General features: G+C 40.8%; 1 protein-coding gene across 1 annotated transcript in view; it reads left to right on the top strand.

Moving 5' to 3' along the window:
- Positions 1–23,121, top strand: part of clec16a (C-type lectin domain containing 16A) — a 302,517-nt gene that overhangs the window by 73,778 nt on the left and 205,618 nt on the right. Inside the window, exons 12-14 of the mRNA XM_068056378.1 lie at positions 19,540–19,666; positions 21,760–21,860; positions 22,473–22,595. Coding sequence (XP_067912479.1) covers positions 19,540–19,666; positions 21,760–21,860; positions 22,473–22,595 — 351 coding nt within the window. The remainder of the gene's footprint in view (positions 1–19,539; positions 19,667–21,759; positions 21,861–22,472; positions 22,596–23,121) is intronic.

Genomic DNA, 23,121 nt, shown 5'->3' with positions numbered 1-23,121 from the left:
GCAGAGCATCCTGAAGGGGGAGAGTGAACAGTCAGCAGTCATGGTCCACCTCAGAACCAACGACAGAAGTTGAAAGTGGGATGTGGTCCTGCAATCAGAATTTAGGGAGCTAGGTAATAAATTAGCAAGCAGGACCTCAAAAGTAGTTATCCCCAGATTACTCCGGTGCGACGCGCAAGTGAGCATGGAAATAAACGGATGCGTGATTGGAATGATGGTGCAGGAGGGAGGGCTTTAGATTCCTGGGACATTGGGACTGGCTATGGGAGAGATTGGACCTGTACAGGCTGGGCGGGTTGCACCTCAACAGAGCCAGGACTGAGTTCCTTGCGGGATGTTTTGCTAGTGCTGTTGGGGTGGGTTTAAACTAGTTTAGCAGGGGGATGGGGACCTGAGGGTATACTCAGTTGGAACAAAGTCAGAAATGAAAATGAAAGACAGAAAATTAATGGATGAGCCTGGAAAACAGGAAACAAAGGTTGGAAAATTTAAAAAAAAAAGAGTTTGGCAGTGCTTAAGGGTATCTATTTCAATCTAAGGAGTATAGCAAATAAAGCAGATGAGCTGAGGGCACAGATGGACACATGGCAGTATGATATCTTCGCTATTACAAAAACATAGCTTAAGGAGGGACAGGAATGGCAGCTCAGCATTCCTGGTTACAGGGTTTTCAGGTGCGATAGGGATGGGGATAAAAAAAGGAGTGGCAATTTTGGTCAAAGAAACTATTAGAGCTGTGAGGAGGGATGATACGTTGGAAGGTTCATCAAATGAGGCCATATGGATTGAGCAAAGGAACAAAAAAGGGGCAGTCACACTGCTGGGAGTGTACTATAGACCCCCAAACAGTCAGAGGGAGATAGAAGAGCAGATATGTAGGCAAATCTCTGAGAAGTGCATGAACAATAGGTCAGTAATAGTAGGGGATTTTAACTACCCCAGTATTAACTGGGATCATTTTAGTGTGAAAGGAATTGAGGGAGCAGAATTCTTGAACTTTTTTGCCCAGTATGTAGCAAGTCCAACAAGAGAGGATGCAATTTTAGACTTAGTTTTAGGAAATGAAGATGGGCAGGTGGAAGGAGTGGCAGTGGGAGGTATTTTGGTAGTAGTGGTCATAATTAAGTCAGTTTTAACATAATTATGGAAAAGGCCAAGGATAGACAGGAGATAGAGTTCTCAATTGGGGCAAGGCCAACGGGCGGTGCAGTGGCTAGCACCGCAGCCTCGCAGCTCCAGCGACCCAGGTTCAATTCTGGGTACTGCCTGTGTGGAGTTTGCAAGTTCTCTCTGTGACCGCATGGGTTTCCGCCGGGCACTCTAGTTTCCTCCCACAGCCAAAGACTTGCAGGTTGATAGGTAAATTGGCCATTGTAAATTGCCCCTAGTGTAGGTAGGTGGCAGGAGAATTGTGGGGATGTGGTAGGGAATATGGGATTAATGTAGGATTAGTATAAAATGGGGTGGTTGATGGTCGGCATAGACTTGGTGGGCCGAAGGGCCTGTTTCAGTGCTGTATCTCTAAATAAATAAATTTCACTGAACTGAGGAGTGATTTAGCAAAAGTGGACTGGAAACAGCTACTTGAAGGAAAATCGGTGTCAGAGCAGTGGGAGGCATTCAAAGTGGAGATTCAAGGAGTTCAGAGTAAACATGTTCCCACAAAGAAAAAGGGCGAGATGGCCAAATCTAGATTCCCATGGATGTCAAGCAGCTTACAGGGTAAGATACGGTAGAAAAGGAAAGCTTATGTCCGACATCGAGAACTCAATACTATAGAATGCCGAAAGGAGTATAGAAAGTGGAGGGGTGAAATCAAAAAGGAAATTAGGAAAGCAAAGAAAGGGCATCAAAGAATATTGGCAAGCAAAATCAAGCTGAACCCAACGATGTTTTATCAATACATTAAGAGTAAGAGAATAACTAAAGAGAGAGTAGGGCCCATAAAAGACCAATAAGGTAACCTATGTGTAGTGTTGGAGATTGTTCTTGGTATTATTCTTAATGAATACTTTGCGTCTGTCTTTACAAAAGAGGTGGACGATGTAGATATTGTAGTTAAGAGGCATGTGAAGTATTGGATGTGATAAACATAGGGAGAGAGGAAGTATTAATGGGATTAGCAGTTTAGCATCCTTGAAAGTTGATACACCACCAGGGCTGGATGAAATGTACCCCAGGCAAGAGAGGAAATAGCAGAAGGTCTGACCATTTTCTACTACTCACTGGTGTGGTGCTGGAGGATTGGTGAACTGCTAACTTTGGACCTCTGTTTAAAAAGGGAGCGAGGGATAGACTGAATAATTACAGGCCAGTCCGTGTAATCTCAGTAGTGGACAAATTATTGGAATCTATTCTGAGACAGGATAAACTGTCACTTAGAAAGGCACAGGTTAATCAAGGATAGTCAGCATGGATTTGTTAAGGGAAGATCTTGTTTGACTGACTTGATCGAATTTTTTGAAGAAGTAACAAGGAAGATAGATGAGGGTAGAGCAGTTGATGTGGTCTACATGGATTTTAGCAAGGCTTTTGATAAGGTCCCACATGGCAGAATGGTTTATAAAAAAAAAAAAAAATCCCATGGGATCCAGGGAAATGCAATAAGGTGGATACCAAATTGGCTCAGTGGCAGGAAACAAAGGGTAATTGTTGAGGGGTGTTTTTGCGACCGGAGGATTGTTTCCAGTGCAGTTCCGCAGGGCTCAGTGCTGGGTCCCCTGCTTTTTGTGGTATATACATTAACGATTTGGACGTAAATGTAGGGGACATGATCAAGACGTCTGCAGACGACATAAAGATTGGCCGTGTGGTAGATAGCAAGGAGGATAGCTGTAGGCTGCAAGAAGATGTTGACGGTCTGGGCAGAAAAGTGGCAAATGAAATTCAACCAGGAGAAGTGTGAGGTGATGCATTTGGGGAGGTCAAACAAGGCAAAGGAATACACGATTAATGGGAAAATATGGAGAAGTGTAGAGGAAGTGAGGGACCTTGGAGTGAATGTCCACAGATCCCTGAAGGTAGCAGGACAAGTCGATAAGGTGGTTAAGAAGGCATATGGAATCCATTCCTTTATTAGCCGAGGTATAGAATATAGAGCAGGCAGGTTATGCTGGAACTGTATAACTCATTGGTTAGGTCACAACTTGAGTACTGTGTGCAGTTCTGGTCACCTCATTACAGAAAGGATGTAATTGCACTATGGAGGAGATTTACGAGGATGTTGCCAGGACTGGAAAAATGCAGTTATGAGGAAAGATTGGATAGGCTGGGGTTGTTCTCATTGGAACAGAGAATGCTGAAGGGAGATCTGATTGAAATATACAAAACTTTGAGGGGCCTGGATAGAGTGGAGGTGAAGGGCTTATTCATCTTAGCAGAGAGGTCAGTGATGCAGGGGCATAGATTTAAAGTGATTGGTAGAAAAATTAGAGGGGAGATCAGGAAAAATCTCTTTACTCAGAGGTTGGTGGGTGTCTGGAACTCACTGCCTGAAAGGGTAGTTGAGGCAGAAACCCTCAGCTCATTCAAAAGGAATCTGGATATGCACCTCAAGTGCCGTAATCTGCAGGGCTACGGACCAAATGCTGGAAGGTGGGATTAGAATGGAATGGGTGGATCGTTTTTTGGCCGGCATAGACACGATGGGCCAAGTGGCCTCTTTCTGTTCCTTTAAACTTTCTATGATTAACTGTGCCATCTCTAAGACTGCATATTTTCACCATCGTAACATAATCTGGCTCTGCTCCTGCCTCAGCTGATCTGCTGCTGAAACCCTCATGCATGAGTTTATCACCTGTAGACTTGACCATTCAAACACTCTCCTGGCCGGCCTCCCATATTCTCCCTTCCATAAACTTGAGCTCGTCCAAAATTCTGCTGCCTATATCCTAATGTGCTCCAAGTTGTGTTTGCCCATCGACCCTGTGCGCACTGACTTACATTAGCTCTCACTTAAGCAAAGCCTTGATTTTAAAATTCTTATCCTTGTTTTCAAATCCCTCCATGGTCTCATCCTCCCTATCTTTGTAATTTCTCCAAGCCTCCCAACACTTCCAAGACATTGTGCTGTTATAATTATGGCCTCTTGAGCATCCCCAATTTAATTGCTGCTCCATTTGGTGGCTATACCTTCAGCTGTCTGGGCCCCAAGCTCTGGAATACTCTCTCCATACCTCTCCACCACTCAATCTTGCTGTCCTCCTTTAAGGCAGTGCTTGCAACCTACCTCTTTGGCCAAGCTTTTGGTCATCTGCCCTAATAGCTCCTTATGTGGATCTGTGTCACATTTTGTTTTATCATGCCTCTGTGAAGTGCCTTGGGACATTTTATTACTTTAAGGGCGCTATATAAAAAAAGGTTGTCATTGTCAAAGATCTCTGTATCCCATGGCTCCTCCTTGTCCATCTTTGACATCTTTCAGCCTGACATTGATTTCTTTCTGCCTCCCCTAGCTGAAAGTTCTTCCTGCAGTTGCATTTTTTTTTTGTTTTCTCAAAATAGATAGGTTAGAATGGCTGAATGCCAGCATGAGGTAAACCTGAAAATAAAGAATGGAGCAGGAAAAATATTTAAATGATTAATACAGCCAAGCTGTGTTGGGAGAAAAATAAAGTGGCAGCTGGGAAAAAGTTGGGAGCAGGGAAGGGTCGGAGTTGAGAGCAAGAAAGGCCAGGGACACTGGAGGGATGTTGTGGAAGGGCCAAGGATGGTAGATAGAAAGACCACGATATTATAGAGACTGGTGGTGTAAGCTCCATGGGAGCTGAATAGCAGGAGAATGGCATTGGAGTGTGCAGGGAGGGCGTTGTTAGAATAGGGCAGGAAAAAGTTGGAAAGGAGGCTAAAGATCACAAGTGAATAGGAGCAGCCAAATCTGCTGATTGAAAAACAATAAGTTGGAGGAAGGGAAGGCCTAGAGGAGAAGTAATGACTGCAGGATCAGAAAAGGAGGTCCAAGATTGAGTTGAATATTACATATTTGTCTTTTTGTCATTGTCACTGAATGTATTCAAGTAATTTAGAGGCTCTGTGTTTTAGAATAAAATACCTTAGACTTTGTTGGAGTGAGGAAAGACACTGAGACACTTAAAAGTTAAGAATAATGGTTTATATAGCAGGCACCGCAGAATTCCTGATTTTTTAAAAAAAAAGTATAGCCAGGCATTCCCAAAAATTGCAAGATGTGACAGCGAAAGACATCAGGTAGTGTGCACAGTAATAATATGTATATATTGATGTATTTAAACCCTCCTTCAGTGATGCAAACTCTTTAAAATACTTTGGCTTTTGACCTTTAAAGTGCCGCAGAAATTATCCTAGCAGATTCTTAAAAACTGTAAACTTGATCAGCTAATATAGTGCTTTTACATGTATTTGATTTTGGCACCAACATCAGTAAATTGATGAAAGTCATCAATGTCAATATGTAACATGTACATTAGGTTTTGGGCAAGCTTCAGTTTAACAAATTTTCTGCTGTGGTTCTTTAAAGGATTTTAAATTTATTCAATTATAAATTATTCTTTTTCTTCTTTTATTTACAACAGCATTCATGTGCACTAATGCTAGAACAGACTAATGCCTTGCTAATAAAATCTTGCCCAGTTGCTGCAATGCTCTACTAAAAAGCATATGTATGCCTGCAGAAAAAATGTTAACAGAATCTAACTGTAACCTGAGGAAAGCTTGTTTGTTGGAATAGTCTTGTACCTTTTTTAATAGTAACTCCCCTCCAATATTCAAAGTTGATTTTCAATTAAATTCCCAATGTATAGGACGATTTTTCATAGAATGTTTTAGCATAGAACCAGATCATTTGGCACATCATATGTGTGCCAGTGTTTTCCTGCATGTGAGCCAACTAGTTCAATCTTCTCGCACGCTCGCACACACTTGAATGTTCTTATAAAATCCAACTATATTTCACTCGCCCCCATACTGCAAACAATCCCAGAAGTGGTGCTTTTAAACTTGTAGATTTTGAAGTGCACTCATTTAAATTACATATACAGGTCATTTCACCTGTGCAGGAAAGAATTGTTCGCCTGCACGGGACTAAAGTGGTTTATGTACATAGAAACAAAATGGAGTTGAACGTTCTTTCTTCCCCAGCTTCCTTCCCTGTTTGGGTATCTTATTTCAACTTGGTCTTCTACAGTGAAGTCAGCACACTAACGATTGTGCAACTTCTCAGTAGATTATTTTGCTGCTGCTTCCTGACCACTTCTTGGTAATGTGGGGGGTATTCTTTCTGTCGTTTGATTAGTTTTGTGCAGAGCATCAGTGTTGTCCTTTTGGAAGCAGATTAAGATTCTCCAGACCTATTTCAGTGAAGGCCAAGAACAGCGCTCAGAATTCAATCCTATCTTGGGTGAACTTAAACCTTGTTAAGAAGACAACTTCGCAGACATGCTTTGAATATTGATTCTGTTGCATAGTAAGGTAATGACTGATGTTGGGTGAATCTTGCCTAGCTATCTCTAGGGAAAACAACATTGCTGTTATGAGCCATTGTGCACGGGGCCAAAACCTTTGACCCATTGTATACAGAAGTTGTATTGATGAGCTTGAAAACTACATAAATCTGGGTCTTGATGGGGATTTTGAAGCAAGTATCGTTTAGAGGGGAGTTGAGAAATTTTTTCACCCAGAGGGTGGTTGGAATCTGGAACACACTGCCTGAAGAGGTGGTAGAGGCAGGAACACTCACGACATTGAAGGAGTATTTAGATGAGCACTTGAAACGCCATAACATGCAAGGCTGTGGGCCAAGTGCGGGAAATGGGATTATTTAGGACGGGTGCTTGATGGTCGGCGCAGACGCGTTGGGCCGAATAACCTGTTTCTGTGCTGTAAAACTCTATGACTTTATCTCAACTATTGTGGAGCCCCTGAAAGGCAAACTAATAAAGAAACATATCTTGTTTTATACATTATTATTTTCTCCAGTCTAAATATCTGAAATGCAACTTACTCCATTTCCTCTACTGCCAACACAAAGATAAAATCATTGCACCAAATGCAAAGTGCATTTTTCACGAGTCCAAAAGAATAGGATGATATAACTGAACAATATCTCACCCTTTTTCTTAAATGTAATGTCCCTTGATCATCCCTATTTTCAGCTGTAGTGTCAACTTTGAAGACCGAACTCGTGGTTACACCAATCCTTCATTTATTATGCTTCTATAGTACAACCTTGAGGGTGGGCTGAGAGGAACCCTGAAAAAATCTGATACTTCTTATAACCCAAATGTTATTTTTTAAATTGTTTTTAAGTGCCTTTGGAGTTAATAATTTGGACACACAATTTAACAGTTGATGTGTTATGCAAAGAGTTGGTTCCAAAAATCAGCTTTCAAGGGATTTTTGAGAGTATTTTCAGACATCCTCGTCTAGAATCTAGCTCTTTTTCTTATAGTCTATGATGTAATTTATTACGGTAACTCTACCTAGTAGAAGCATATAACATTCTCTTCTCAGAGGAGATACAACTCTTTAAGTGATGTTTCCGCCCCCCCCTCCCCCTTCCATTACAGCAGTTATTGAGGTAATATTGAATGCTGAATTGCCCCCATATCCAGGTTTGCTTTAAATGTGTGGGTTGCCTATGCAATGTTGTCATTTATTTATTGATACAGCACTGAAACAGGCCCTTCGGTCCACCGAGTCTGTGCCGACCAACAACCACCCATTTATACTAATCCTACATTAATCCCATATTCCCTACCACATCCCCACCATTCTCCTACCACCTACCTATACTAGGGGCAATTTACAACGTCCAATTTACCTATCAACCTGCAAGTCTTTGGCTGTGGGAGGAAACTGGAGCACCCGGCGGAAACCTACGCAGACACAGGGAGAACTTGCAAACTCCGCACAGGCAGTACCCAGAACTGAACCCGGGTCACTGGAGCTGTGAGGCTGCTGCGCTAACCACTGTGCTGCCCCAAAGTTATGCTGTATTGTCATAGTTAATGAAGAATGGATGATTGTTCCTGAATAGAATGCGTGCAGTGTAGGAGGCTCGATATAATAATGTAATTGATTTGAAGGGCTATGAAGCTAATTTACTACTTTTTAAATTTTGTACAGCGGCTTAGTTGCTTTCTCAGAACATGCTTAGGTACAGGGTACATTGTTGTATAATATTTGCAGGTGCATTCATTGAGGATTATGTGCAGCCATACAATTCTATGCTCTGTTTGGCAAACTGCAGGTCTCTGATTTCTTGGCATTTTAATAATCTGCTTGAGCACTAACCAGATTTCTCTGTTAATACTTCAGTAGTGGATGTATAAAATTGATTCTTACGTTGATAGAGTACAACCTGGTTTGGACTTTTAGTCAAAATTGCCATTGTAGCTTATTAAACAAACTTTTATGGCTTAAAATATGGACATTGGGCTAAATTGAGCTGTAATCCAGATAGTTTTTAAAAATATATAAAATATATTTACATTTTCTGTGTTTAGCAACAAGTGGTCTGAATCCCATATTTTTTTTATTGTAGGTGTAAAATTCCTTATGAGCAGAAAACAAGCAAGATCAGTCAGCCTGATAAAATAGGAATTTCTCTAGATTTGTTGGCAGTCTAAAGGTTAAGATATACAAGAACAATTGACTCCAAATAAGAAATACATTTAATTCATCATGAATGGCAGGAAAATAGGCCCTTTCAGAAACATGATCACTTCTAAACAAATACTTGGCCCTTGTGCTTGAACGCAGACACTTTGCTCATTCAGTGGTAGATTAATTTCTACCCAAAGAAATGCACTCAAAGAGCAAAGAACAGTACAGCACAGGAACAGGCCATTCGGCCCTCCAAGCCTGCGCCAATCTTGATGCCTGTCTAAACTAAAACCTTCTGCACTTCCGGGACCCGTATCCCTCTATTCCCATCCTATTCATGTATTTGTCAAGATGCCTCTTAAACGTCGCTATCGTACTTGCTTCCCCCACCTCCCCGGCAGCAAGTTTCAGGCACTCGCCACCCTCTGTGTAAAAAAAAAAACTTGCCTCGCACATCCCCTCTAAACTTTGCCCCTCGCATCTTAAACCTATGTCCCCTAGTAACTGACTCTTCCACCCTGGGAAAAAGCTTCTGACTATCCACTCTGTCCATGCCACTCATAACCTTGTAAACCTCTATCATGTCGTCCCTCCACCTCCGACGTTCCAGTGAAAACAATCTGAGTTTATCCAACCTCTTCTCATAGCTAATACCCTCCAGACCAGGCAATATCCTGGTAAACCTCTTCTGTACCCTCTCCAAAGCCTCCACATCCTTCTGGTAGTGTGGCGACCAGAATTGCACGCAATATTCTAAGTGTGGCCTAACTAAAGTTCTGTACAGCTGCAGCAATTCATCATGGTGTACACTTGAAACTTCGCAAGTTCCCCTAGCTGAGAGATACCACATGATACCTCTCTAACATGGAGGATAGAAGATCCATCGAAGTTTAGAACACCAGGGAAGATCATTTGATGCATTGTGTCTGTGATGAGTCTTTGCAGTAGTAATTCCAGACTCGCCATGCTTCTCTCCTCTTTTTCCATCACTCAGGATCTTTGCATCCAGTGTTTATGCATTTTACTCTTTAAAAGATGCTTCACCTATTCACTGTGCCAAAGCATTCCGTTCTGTAGCAACCCTCTGCATAAAGTAGTTCTTCGCACTCACTTTAACAGTTTAATATTGATGATCCCTGGTCACTGACTCCCCAACTGGGGGAAATCAATTTTCCAATCTACCCTTTCAAAATCTTAATTTTAAAAACCCCTGAGAGCTCCAGTTGAAGCAGATTAATGAAAACAGCAAAATACACTTTTTAAAATATCTTTTCCTTCCCTCATCCCGTTGCATGATTAAGCTGAGTAGAAAATTCAAGTTATCTTTCACCACTCTGGCACAGGATGTTTTTGCATCATAGGCATGCCTTAGGTACTGGTTACAAGATAAACCTAGTGCCACTTTTTCTATAAATAACTTTCTCAAGTTTGCAAATTTAAAGCAGGAGAACATTTTTATGTTTATATATGCCTAGCCAGTCAAAAGTTTTGACCATTGATATGTTTCATACATATTTGAGATCTTCAAACCATTGTCTATATTTGATTTGATTTGCAACCAGGTTTTACTATGTCTCCCTTTTTGTGTTGATTTGATTTTGTTGATGTGGTTCTCCTAAGACTAATAATTGCATTTACACTGCTACGGTTCCTGGATTTTAAGGACAGTGAGGGAATTTCAATCCAGATTTGTGATAGATTTGGAAAAAAAAACAGTTGGATCACTTTCATTTTCAGCCTCTTCTCTGAAATTTATTTCTGCCTCCATCAATTGGTCAATGTTAACTGGGGTAAAAAAATGTTCTTTTTAACTCTTAATTCTACTTCCTTGATTTATTGATTCAGTTGGTTCAAGGTGGTCAAGTGAATCTGAAGGTACTGTTGATCTGCAGTTACTTATTGGGTTTATAACTGTAGTAGCATTAAGATTTAATACTCGAGCACAAGGCCATCTCATTCGTGGCAGTGAGTTTTTGAAGGGAGCATTTTCTGAGGCATCTATTCTGGTTATTCTATAGGGTCTTTACTAGTAGAAATTATTAGATAAAGAGACCCATTAACTAGTTGCTGAGTTATTTCCACAAAGAGACCCAAATTCCAAACTAGCATTGCCAGTTGGGCAGTTGGACACAAAGTCTGAACCTGCTCTATAACTGGCTACTAGGAGTTAAGCAAGCAATGCAGAAGACTTCTGATTGTTTCCTATCTGTGAAGGGGTACTGCCCAATGAAGGTAGAACTGAGATTGGTAACTGACGGCGAGCAATTGTGGCTATAACCCTGCATTTGGCCTTCAGTGATGTATTACAAGAGGCTTTTGCCATGGCTATAGAACATATTAATGCTCCTTATGTGATTATGGTACCATTTACTTGCTGCAGTTAAATGTAAATACTCATTTGATTTCATTTGGGATTTTCTTAGTAATTTAAGACATTTTTTTGAGAGTCAAACTTGCATACCTGAGAATCTGAACATTGGTGTTAACTAAAATCCCTTCCAATTTAAATCTCATGTTAATGGCGATAAGATTTTACCTGTATTTCTGAAAATTATCTCTAGAAAAACCCTTCTATGAATTCTTTTCTATGAAATTACAGTTTTCCACCTTCAAGGCCATATGTTCTGTTGAATCTGAAATCTAAGACTATTGTTCATAACCATGACCTAGAACATAAGAAATAAGAGCAGGAGTAGGCCATTCACCCCCTCAAGCCTGCCCCACCATTCAATAAGATCATGGCTGATCTGTCCCAGTCCTCAACTTCTCTTTCGGGCCTGCTCTGCCTAACCCTCGACTCCCCGAAATTTCAAAAATCTATCTACCTCCTCCTTAAATACATTTAGTGACCTAGCCTCCGCAACTCTGAGGTAGAGAATTCCAGAAATTCACCACCCTCTGAGAGAAGAAATTCCTTCACATCTCAGTTTTAAATGTGTGCCCCCTTATTCTGTAATTATGTCCCCTAGTTTGAGATTCCCCCACCAGTTGAAACATATTCTCAACATCTACCCTGTCAAGCCCCCTTAAAATCTGTTGTATTTCTGTAAGATCACCTCTCATTCTTTTAAACTCCAATGAATAAAGGCCTAACCTGTTTAGCCGTTCTTGATAAGACAGAAAGACAGCCCCTTCATCCCAGGAATCAGCCTAGTGAACCTTTTCTGAACTGCCTCCAATGCTAGTATATCCTCCTTTAAATACAGGGACCAAAACTATACGCAGTACTCCAGGTGTGGCCTCACCAACACCCTGTACAGTTGTAACAGGACTTCCCTATTTTTAAACTCTAACCCCCTAGCAATAAAGGACAAAATTCCATTTGCCTTCCTAACTTACTTGCTGCACCTGCATGCTAACCTTTTGTGTTTCATGCACAAGAACACCCAGATCCCTCTGTACTGCAGTATTTTGTAGTATTTCTCCATCTAAATAATCTGCCTTTTTATTCTTCCTACCAAAGTGGATAACCTCACACTTTCCCACATTGAACACCATCTGCCATATTTTTGCCCACTCACTTAACCTATCTATATCCCTTTGCCGATTCTTTGTTTCCTCATCACAACATGCCTTCCCACCTATTTTTGTATCGTCTGCAAATTTGGATACACTATATACTCTGTCCCTTCCTCTCAGTCATTAATGTAGATAGTAAATAACTGAGGCCCTAGGACCGATCCTTGTGGCACCCCACTAGTTACGGCTTTCCAACTTGAAAAAGACCCATTGATCCTGACTCTCTGCCTTCTGTGTGTTAGCCAATCCTCAATCCATGCCAACACATTACCCCCAATACCCTGAGCTCCTATTTTGTGCAATAACCTTTTATGTGGCACCTTATCAAACACCTTCTGAAAATCCAAAAACACAACATTTGCTGGTTCCCCTTTATCTACTCTGCTTGTTATATCCTCGAGGAACTGTAACAAATTTGTCAAACATGATTTCCCTTTGTGAAACCATGTTGACTGTTTGATTGCATTATGTTTTTCTAAATGTCCTGCTATTTCTTCCTTAGTAATCAACTGAAGCATTTTCCCAATGACTGATGTTAAGCTAACTCGTCTATCGTTTCCTGCTTTGTCTCCCTCCTTTCTTGAATAGGGGTGTCACATTAGCGGTTTTCCAATCCGCTGGTACCTTACTGGAATTCACTGAGTTTTGGTATATTATGACCAATGCCTCCACTATCTCTGCAGCCACTTCTTTTAAAACCTTTGGGTGCAGGCTATCAGGTCCTGGCGACTTGTCTGCCTTTAGTCCCATCAGTCTGATGCAAAATATTGGTTTAAATTATCTGCCATTTCCCTGTTTCCTGTTATTAATTCCCCATCCTCATCCTCTAAGGGCCCCACACTTACCTTAGCGACTCTTTTCCTTTTTAATATACCCATAGAAGCTCTTGCTGTTTGTTTTTATATTTCTTGCCAATTTACTCTCATAATCAATTTTCTCCCTTTATTAGTTTTTTTAGTCATCTGGTTTCTAGAAACTTCCCAATCCTCTGGCCTACCACTCGTTTTCACCGCTTTGTACGCCTTTGTTTTTGATTTGCTACTCTCCTTAACTTCCTTTGTTATCCACGGGTGATTCATCATTTTCTTCGAGTCCTTCCTTCTGACTGGAATAAATGCTGAATGTTATGAAATATCTGCTTAAAAGTCTGCCACTGCTCATCATCTGACTTCCCTTATAGTCTATCTTCCCAGCCCACTTTAGACAACTCTTTCTTCGTACCTCTGTAATTGCCCTCCTTTAAGTTGAAGACGCTGGTTTGAGATCAGAGTTGCTCACTCTCAAACTGAATTTGAAATTCTGCCATGCTATGATCGCTTCCCCCAAAAGCATCCTAAACTATGAGATCTCTTATTAATCCTACTTCATTACACGTTACCAAATCTAAAATAGCCTTATCCCGGGTAGATTCTGCAACATATTGCTCAAAGTAACAATCCCTGAGTCACTCTACAAATTTGTCTTCCATGCTGCCCTTGCCAATTTGATTTTTCCAGTCTATATGCAGATTAAAATCACCCATAATAATTGCAGTGCATTTCTTACACGCCTCCATTATTTCCTGATTAATATCTTATCCTACAGGGAGGCAACTCTTTTGGAGGCCTATAGACCACTCCCACCCATGATTTCTTTCCCTTGCTATTCCTTATTTCCACCCAAACTGATTCCTTCCTCACATAATCTAGTAGTGCGGATACGCCGTCACTGAGCCCCCGTGATATTAAATAGAGGGGGCAGAGCGGCTGTGCCCCCCCCCCCCCCTCAATGTCCGACGTCATTTTTAAAGGCTTTAAGCCCTTAGCAGAGATCTTAGTTTTTAACGGGACCTGGATTTTAACTTTTAATGAAAACATTAAATTTACCATAGAAGTGCCACTTTCACCCCTGCCACCCTCCAGTGATCACACAATAAATTGATAACCCTCTTTCCCCCTCGAAAAACCATTCTTGACAGTCCCGACCTTTAAACCCCAAACTTTGCACTCATTGCCTTTCAACCCCTTCCCACCATTCACACAACCAATAAAAATTGATTTCCCTGCTCCTCCACCCCTCCTCCCCTGAAAATTTTATTCCTACCTCCCCACTCTCCCCACCAGGTTCTCACCTCGGAACTCCTTATGGAGTTCCAAAGGCGCATGAAGCACAAAAAGCAACTGTAAATTCAGCGTGGGATGGCCGCTGCCTGCAGGTAAGTTTGTTTGCATCTAATTAATATTAATCTGCATTTAGGTGAAGACCCCTCTGCCGGGGGGCTGCTGAGCCGAGGTCCCCCCCGCCGCTGGCAATATGCGGCAGGCCCTTCTTGACGTCACGGGTTGAGGCGGGCCTCTCCCCGCAGAACTTTACCAGCCCCCCGCACTGCAAACCACACGTCGAGGGGCTGGTAAAATTCAGCCCATGTAGATGTATGCAGGTTCCTTTATTGGTTTTTGCTGTTTGTTTAAATGGAATGTGCATGGCATCTAGGTGGAGAATTCACCCTAACAAACTAGAATTTTCCATTCACTATTTTTCTTTTTTATTTTAAATCTCCCTATTGCACTTGTGATGGAAATGGTGTTGTGCTTTATGGATCTTGCAGCACGCTGTTGTACCTTTTTTGTGAACATTCTTGTAGCACTTCCATTTGTGATTATTCTACGCGATCTCTGGTGGTGCACATACCAATGATAATTACTAAAAAAAAACCTTTTTTCCCAAAGTCCAGAAGTTAATAGTGTGTATTACATGAATATATGTGTGCAGAGTTGAAGGTTGGCCTTCAATCTGGGGGTGAACTCTCATTAATGTTTAAAATAATTTTGTGGCTTTAGAATGCTTTCAGCACTGTAAATTAGCCTTGTAATTTCATAGAGTATAGTGTTCACTGCACAATATGGAATCAGCCGATCTCCTGCAGCATTGCTTATGGTCAACCAGAGGATATGTTTTATACCAGTGGATTATTGCGCCATGTGTCATCCAATGTATTATCAGAGCCACTGATTTTTGGTGATTGTAGGCCAAATTTTATTTTTGTTGTATGATTTTCTGAGGCTTTTAATTGACATTTTATGGACTGAATTTACAAATTTAATTTTTCATTGAAAATTGAGTCAGGCACTTTGATTATTGTATTCGTAAATGATGAGTCTGTATATCTGTTCCTTTACCTATCTATTTTATTTTTTATCTCCATATTTTTTTTTTAAAAGGAAAGGATGCAGAACAGCATGGTATAGAAGATGTATTCCTATCTCACTGCTGCAAGTTCCCTGGACTATTCCCTTAGTGCTGCCAAAGTCTAAGACTGCACTCTGTACTGTTTAACTATTTATTATGATGCCCCTTAGTACTGCTAAACACCAGGATCTGTACTTCAAACTGGTATATCTTCCATACCAGTTTTCTTTTTAAAAAGATAAAAATGTAATGCATGGATACAAGAATGTATGCAAAAAAGACCACTCATTTATGGATACAAGAATTATCAAGCTGGCTTAGTTTTCACTTAGATAGATGAGCAGTGGTACACTTCAATTAACAAAATACTGAATAAAGCTCAGAGAATTTGATTTATCCAGATTGCAGTACATTGGTTCTGATAGTGCATTACATGGCATAACACCCTTTGTAAGACAATGCATCATGGGAGATCTGTTAGTGTTGTGTTAAGTTAGTACAACAACAAAACAGCTTGCACTTATATATTACCTTCAACATGGAAAGGTATGCCGAGTCATTTTACCAAAGTGTAATTGGGCAAAAATAAACTGCATGGCAAAGAAGCAGATAATGGGAGCAGTCCTGAAAATGTTGATTAAGCAGGTGGGTTTTTAAGAAGGGCCTTAAAAGAGAAGAGAGAGGTAAAAAGGCAAAGGGCAAATGCAAGGGAAGGGAATTCATGAGCTTAGAACCTAGGCAGCTGATGGTACAGCTTCCATTGTGAGACTAAGGGAGTGAGCGATACACAAGACACTAGACTTGGCGCAATACAGGGTTGTAGGGTTGGTGAAGGTTGCAGAGAGCCTTGAAGAGATTTTATATTTGAGGCATTGTGGGACCATGAGCCAGTGTAGGTCAGCAGTGATGGGTGAGTGAGGCTTGGTCTTGGTCTAGGATAGGATATGGGCAGCAGAGATTTGGATCAGCTGAGGTTGGCAGGGGGGATGGGGGGTGGGATTAGAATAATCAGGTCTGGAGGTGACCAAGGCATGGATTAAGGTTTTAGCCACAAGTGGGCTGAAGTGGGGTGGAGGCTAGTAATGTTACAGAAATGAAGATTTTTGAACATATGGGGTTGGAAGCACAGCAGGGAGCTGAATAAGCCACAGTGATTGTGAACAGCCTAAGCCAATGGCTGGAGAGGGGGAATGAAATCTGTGGTGAGGTTATGAAGTTTGTGCCAGTGGCTGAAGCTGGAAACTTCAGTCTTCCCAATGTTTAACAGTAGGAAATTGCTGTTCAGTCCGAGTTGAATATTAGTCAAGCAGACTGACAACACAGCAACAATGGATGTATCAAGAGAGGTGATAAAGAAATGCATGTTGTCAGCTTCTGTGTGATGCCAAAGTTGCTGTCTGAATGGAGATGTTGACAAATTGGTTACTGAATTTATATAAGAGACCAAACTGAATTGGAGGACGTGGATGTAAACTGCATTTCACAGTGTTTGGGACCCTGAACAGTGCTGCAGGAGGAGGTAAATAGGTGTTGAGATTGCATGGGAAGGTGGTGGGGAAAGACAGCAGGAAGAAGGGGTGTTGGAAGAGTGACTAAGGTGTCCTCCAAAATTTAGAGATTGGATGAGGATCATGTTGTAGATGGTGAAAGATAATTTGGTGATCTGGAGGCTAATGGGGTGAATAATGAGGGAAGGGGGGCTAAGAACAGGGACTTGGGAAATGGGAAAGTCATGGTTAAGGGTCCTATTTACCCACCACTCAACATCAGCTGAGGGAAAAGGAGAACGTTTCATAAACTGTTATGGAAAGTGGAGTCTTCATAGCAAATGAGTCGAAGGTAGAGAAACTGGGAGAAAGGGTTGCAGTCCTTACAGCATGTAGGTGGGAAGAAACATATTCAAGGTTGTTGAAGTCAGTGGCCTTCTAACAGATTGTGGAAAGCCTGTTTCAGAGAGAGAACTCCCAGCAAGGGAATGGAAGAATCAGAGATGGTGCACATAAACGATAAAGCATATGGTTAATGTAATTCTTATGGTTAAGGCGAAAGCAAGAATAAATCAGGATGGGGACTCTAGTTGGAATGAAATTCAAGGTGTTCTACATGTTCTAGAACAAGATGGGCATAGCTAGAACCCATGTGAATTCCCATTGAGACAATATTTATCTGGAGGAAGTGAATGGAGTTAAAAGAAAAGTTGTTCAAGGTGAGAGCAGGTTCAGTCAGGCTTGAAGTAAAGGCCTGCTCGGATCTGCAGATGAAACACGACCTGAGCCCGAAAGAATCACATCCAACCCGGCCCGAGTCCTTTCATTTTTTTCTGCACCCAACCCATGGAATAAAGTTGATTATATTAAAGAGGTTGTGGTCTACCTTGGATGGAATCGCTCACTGTAGAGTAGCGCGGAGTGTTTCCTGCCTTGACGTCCTGGCTGTCACTGTGTCTGACCCGGTTCGGCCCAACCCGACCTGAGCCTGAATGTCGGGCCCGGAAGAGCGACCCAAACCCGACGTGTCGTCAGGTCCCATCTGGTCCGGGTCGGGTAGCCATACCCGAGATTGAAGAGGGTGACAGTGAATTGGGAGTGTTTGGCTTGCTGGTGAAGAAAGAAGTGGAGGGATCCTGGAGAAAAATCAAGGCTTAGGACTGTATATTCATTGTGAAAATGAAATAGCTGGGCCCTTACACTGTAAAATTGTTAAAGCATCAGAGGAGTCCTAGATGTAGGTAGGTGGGAACTGAATGGGGTTGGGGGGAAGAATGTACAGATGAGAAGAACTTAGGCCAGTAGGTCAGGAGTAGACTGAAACAATCTTATTTGGGCAGTCTTGTTTCAGAAGAAGGTAGAAACAGTAACACTAGAGTAAAACACTGTGGATGCTGGAAATCTGAAATAAAAATAGAAAATGCTGGAAATACTTAGCATCTGTAGAGACAGAGCAAACGTTTCGGGTGGATGACCCTTTGTCAGTCTGTGCAGTGTGGGGAAAGGAGGTTTTAAAAAGAAAATGTAAGGTGAGGAATAATAAAGCTGGAGGATCTTTGTAGGGTTGGGAGATTTTCAGAAGAAGTGGGGTTGGCAACCTTGGAGAAATGTTCCTGTATGCCATTCCTCCAAATCCACCATGCTGACTGTGTCTCCCAAGCACTTGAGGTGTTGCCCATCTTCGGTTTCAGACAATTGGCCATTATACCATGCTGGAATTTCCTCGTGGCTGGTCACCCCACTGCTGGCAATGCAGCTTGTGGTTTTCAGCTTAATGAATCTGCTTTGCAGCAAAGAAAGGAACTGGTTAAGTGAAAGCAGAGTGACAGGTGCAGCTGAACTATATAGTGTGCCTTGCACTGACTTCTATCATCAAGTCAAAAAATCTTGAGTTGCTAATGCAGAAAGAAGCCGATTTAAGAGGTTTAAGAAGAAAGAAACTGAAAAGACTGAACTACAGGGGGTCCAACCATTATAAGGTAAGTGCAATAACATTTGCAGACTACAACGATCGAGTGGAAACCCCGAGGAATATGTTCAATTAGAATTGGCAAGCATAGGACGAGACAATCAGTAACAGTCTAGTAATTGACAGCTTGATATTCGGTGGTGTAGTTGTGGTCTGGAAGAAGTGGGAGGCATCACCAGATAATTAGTGTTCGTCCTCAGTGAGGTTAAGGCCTTTCCATTTGGGTTGGAACTTAAAAATTCATACTGCAAAGTTGAAATTGCTTCACAGTAACGCAAAATGAGCCTTATATTTGGCCTGTTGGAAAATTCTTAAAACAGAGCCTCTTTGAAAGTCTGGAATCCTCCTTCATGCATAGTTATTTAACAACCTAAATAGAACAGTTTTATTAGTGCAGATTTCTGACAAAGGTACTGTGCAATGAAACAATGCATTTGAAAAGCTTCTGGGAGACATGAAAGGCAGAGAATTTCTTTAAATTGCTCGGTCTCCAAATATTTAAAACCAATAAAGTTCAAAGATCTATTTGCTTATAAACGTTTCATTGTCAGGAATGTTTAGCGAGTACTGAAGCTGAGCTTCCATAATTAAATTGTTACCACTGTTCCTTTCAGTGCATTGCTATCAATTTTCAAATTGTGTATTTAATATTATAAGCTGCACTCAAAAATAAGGATCTATTTCATTCTAAACATTGAAACTTAGAAAAATGTTTTGAAGCCAAATAAATCATGATTTATTTTTAACTGCAACTTTTGGCACAAAGGAATCAGTCTCAGTAAAGTTTTAAAGTTTTTTTTCCCCTCCTGTTTTAAGAGATTGAGATGGTTATTATGGAGCGATGCAAGATATCAGGCTCTCAGCATGTAGGCTTGACTGAACAAAATACCACTGATGAGGAGAAAACAGCAGCAGCTGCAAGGGTAGACAATCCAAAAAGAAGGTAAGTTTAGTTTTGTATTTGTGGAGTGAAGTTCAATAATTTTTGTATATTTAAAAAGAAAATACCATGACTGTAGGGAAAAGGTCAACAACAATGGGATGTGAACATTTTCAAGTGAAATGTTGTACTTCTTTTGAGAGGCCCAATCCTGCTAGCAGTGCTGTTTCTTTCTCCATCCAATGCTCTATTGTGACATTCAGCATATCTCAAAGTACAGTTTTAATGTCGTATTATCAAAAAGTCTTGGATAATAGGCAAGGCTACAACAATAGCAACTTGCATTCATATAGCACTTCTAAAGTAAAGCATCCCAAGGCACGTTATCAAATGATATTTGACACCTAGCTACGTTGGGGCAGATGGTTAAAAGCTTGGTCAAAGAGGTGGGTTTTAAGGAGTGACAAGGGAGGAAAGAGACGTGGAGAAGTTGAGAGGGAATTCCAGAGCTTAGGGTCTAAACAAATGAATGCACAGGTGCCAATGGTGAAGTGATTAAAATTGGGAGTGTACAAGAGGCCAGAATAGGAGGTGTGCAGATATCTTGGAGCATTGTAAGGCTGGAGACTTTACCGAGATGGGGAGGGATGAGGCCATGGAGGGATTTACAAAAAGATGAGAATTTTAAAATTGAGGTGTTTAACCAGCAGCTGGCGTAGGTCATCGAGTACAGGGGTGATGTGTGAACGGGACTTAGTGTGAATTAGGGCACAGCAGCAGAGTTTTTGATGACCTCAAGTTTAGGAGGGTAGAAAATGGGAGGCTGGCAAGGAGTGCATTGGAAAAGTCCAGTCTGAAGGGAATAAAAGCATGGATGAGGCTTTCAGCAGCAGATGAACTCAGTTGAGGGCTTATTTGGGTGACGTTAGTGTTGGAAATAGGCAGCCTTAGTGATGACGAGGATGTGTGGGTACAGTACAGTACAGTACACCATACCCCTCCAGCCCACAGAACAAATTTATGATTCATTGGAGCATTTATAAACCTAAATGGCTTAGTTTTTGTTAATATTTCATGGGACCTTGGAAGAATTTTTTAATATAAATTTCTCGTGCTGAGTTAAGATAGATAAATCATGCTGGATCATTGTAAAATGGCTAACCATACTGTGATTAGTAATCATATATAGATGCTAAACCACTGGTATACTTCAACTATCACATCTAAATTGTTGAATGATACCTTCAGTATGACTATCTGTTAATGTTTTGCTAGGAGCAGCTCTAAATTGTTTATGGATCTAATCTATAACTTAAATTTAGACTTCGTTCACTGTTTTCAACAATTCCCAATATATATTCATTCATCAGATGTGTGTTTATAGGATTAGAATTTTTAATTATTTCTCATTATTGGGAACCAGTAAACAATGTTATTTGTTAGAAAAGCTATTGAAGTAACCAGAATTATGAAACCTTTAACAATGAAGCATTCTTTGAATAAACATAATATATAAAGTAGATGTAATAGAGGAACTTAAAATTAGGAGAGTATAGGTGAACGTTTCTTGATTAAAGTCCCATTATGGTGAAAGAAAATCAATGCTTCGCAAAATATTTCAGTTTTCTACCTACTGGACACTTTGCTCTCCCAGACAGCAGCAATTAAAAAAGCAGTAAACTCTAAATATTGGAAATCTGAAACGAGCAGAAAATTCTGGAAACACACTCCATCAGTCAGTCAGCATGTTTGTTCTTTCCATAGATGTGGACTGATTCATTGCATTTTTCCAGCACTGTTTGTATCCAATCAGTAGTGTAGTATCCCAGGACTCTTAAGGTTGACTGAATTCTTGTCTCTTGTTGGCCTGACATGATGAATCTCCTTGGAGGGAAGAAAATTTATTTGTTTTCTTTAATATAATTTTCATTAGGTTTTTAACACGAGAGGTAATAATGTGAAACAGACTGAAAGTTAACTGGTCAAAGAACTGTACAATAACATGTCTTTGTATAATGTTGGGTATATTTCCATTCATGATCATTGATCTGATGCATTTTGTATCTGAAATCTGAACTGGGATTCTCCACTGCAATAACTTGCGTAACCAATTGGTTTAATACCTTGCTTTTTTTCCCCCATTTTCAACTCTACAGACCCTTCCTAGGTATGGTGTACAATGCACTGGAGTGCTCTGAAGAGGATTATTATGCACTGTTCGTGTTATGTCTTCTTTTTGCAATGTCTCACAACAAAGGTTAGTCTTTGTCAGTTAACATTTGGTTGATAAGAAAAACTGCTCTTAAGAAAACTTGGTATTCTCTTCTGTGCTTGAGAATTTGATGTGCACACTATTCTTCCTCCTACTTGTTCCTAATGGTGCAGTTTCTTTCAATCAAGGCAGGCTCACTACTTGTCTGTTCCAAATGGTTGCTTTTCCCATGAGTGCTGCAAAAAGTCCATTCTTTTAGATTCCCCATTTTTATTCAGAAAATACAGATGAATATCTGTTGTTATCTGGGATTGGCTTTGACTAATATAATTGTGGAATTATTTTCCGAACTGCTAAAATTACTAGGGCAGACAGCAATTGTTTTTCCACTTTGGGTGAGTAGAATAATATCCAAAACTCTGGAGACTTGCACTTGTAAGCCTAAGAGATTGTAAGGTGTAGTTACTTGAACAGTGACCCTACTGGGGGTTAATAGTGCCTGTTTTGCAGGCACCAAGCAGTCTCCTAAGGCCCAGAAATTATGGGCAGGAAGCACATGCACACTTCCGGTCAGAACTGTGCCAGCCACCATATTCCATTAGGACAAACAAGTTCTGTGATGGTTCAAAGCACTTTTTGTAATTTAATCTCATTCAGGTATAGACGCAGACCTGTTGGAAAAGATCCACGTTCCTCCAGAGCAAGCTGAGGAGAAGAGCTCATACAGCCATGTACTGGCAGAAAGACTAATTAAGATAATGAACCAGTCAACACACGCTGGTGAGAATATTTCCTCATAAGTACTTATTTTTGTATGGGTATCTCTTCAACAGAATGTCAAGTGAAACACACACATCGCCACAGTTGTTGGGTCAAAAACATGGCGCTCACTTTCTGACAGCACTGTAGGTGTACCTACACCATATGGACTGCAGTGGCACATTCTGAAGGGCAGTTAAGGATGGTGACAAATGCTGGCCTTGCCAGTGATGCTCACATCCCATGAACGAATAATAAAAAAAAAAATTGCAATTACCGCTGCAATTCTCAGCAGTGTGGAGGAAATGTAAATTTAATTGACAGATGTAAAATATTGAGTGAGTTCGTGAAAATTAATGCAAATCCTGGCGTCATGCTTTTTTTTTTAAAGAAAACTTTTTCTTGTTCTATGCTGAATGCTAGAGATGGTATCATGGTCATGATTTATGTTGTTGCATATATTGCAATATTCAATCATGTTTAAAGAACAAAGCAGGAAAACGAAGTTGTGCCCGAGCACGTTACATTAAAAACAAAAGGTGTAAAT

Source organism: Heterodontus francisci, chromosome 24 (assembly GCF_036365525.1).
Source record: "Heterodontus francisci isolate sHetFra1 chromosome 24, sHetFra1.hap1, whole genome shotgun sequence".
In the NCBI taxonomy this organism is placed as follows: Eukaryota; Metazoa; Chordata; class Chondrichthyes; order Heterodontiformes; family Heterodontidae; genus Heterodontus; species Heterodontus francisci.
This window is presented reverse-complemented; position numbering and strand designations above follow the sequence as displayed.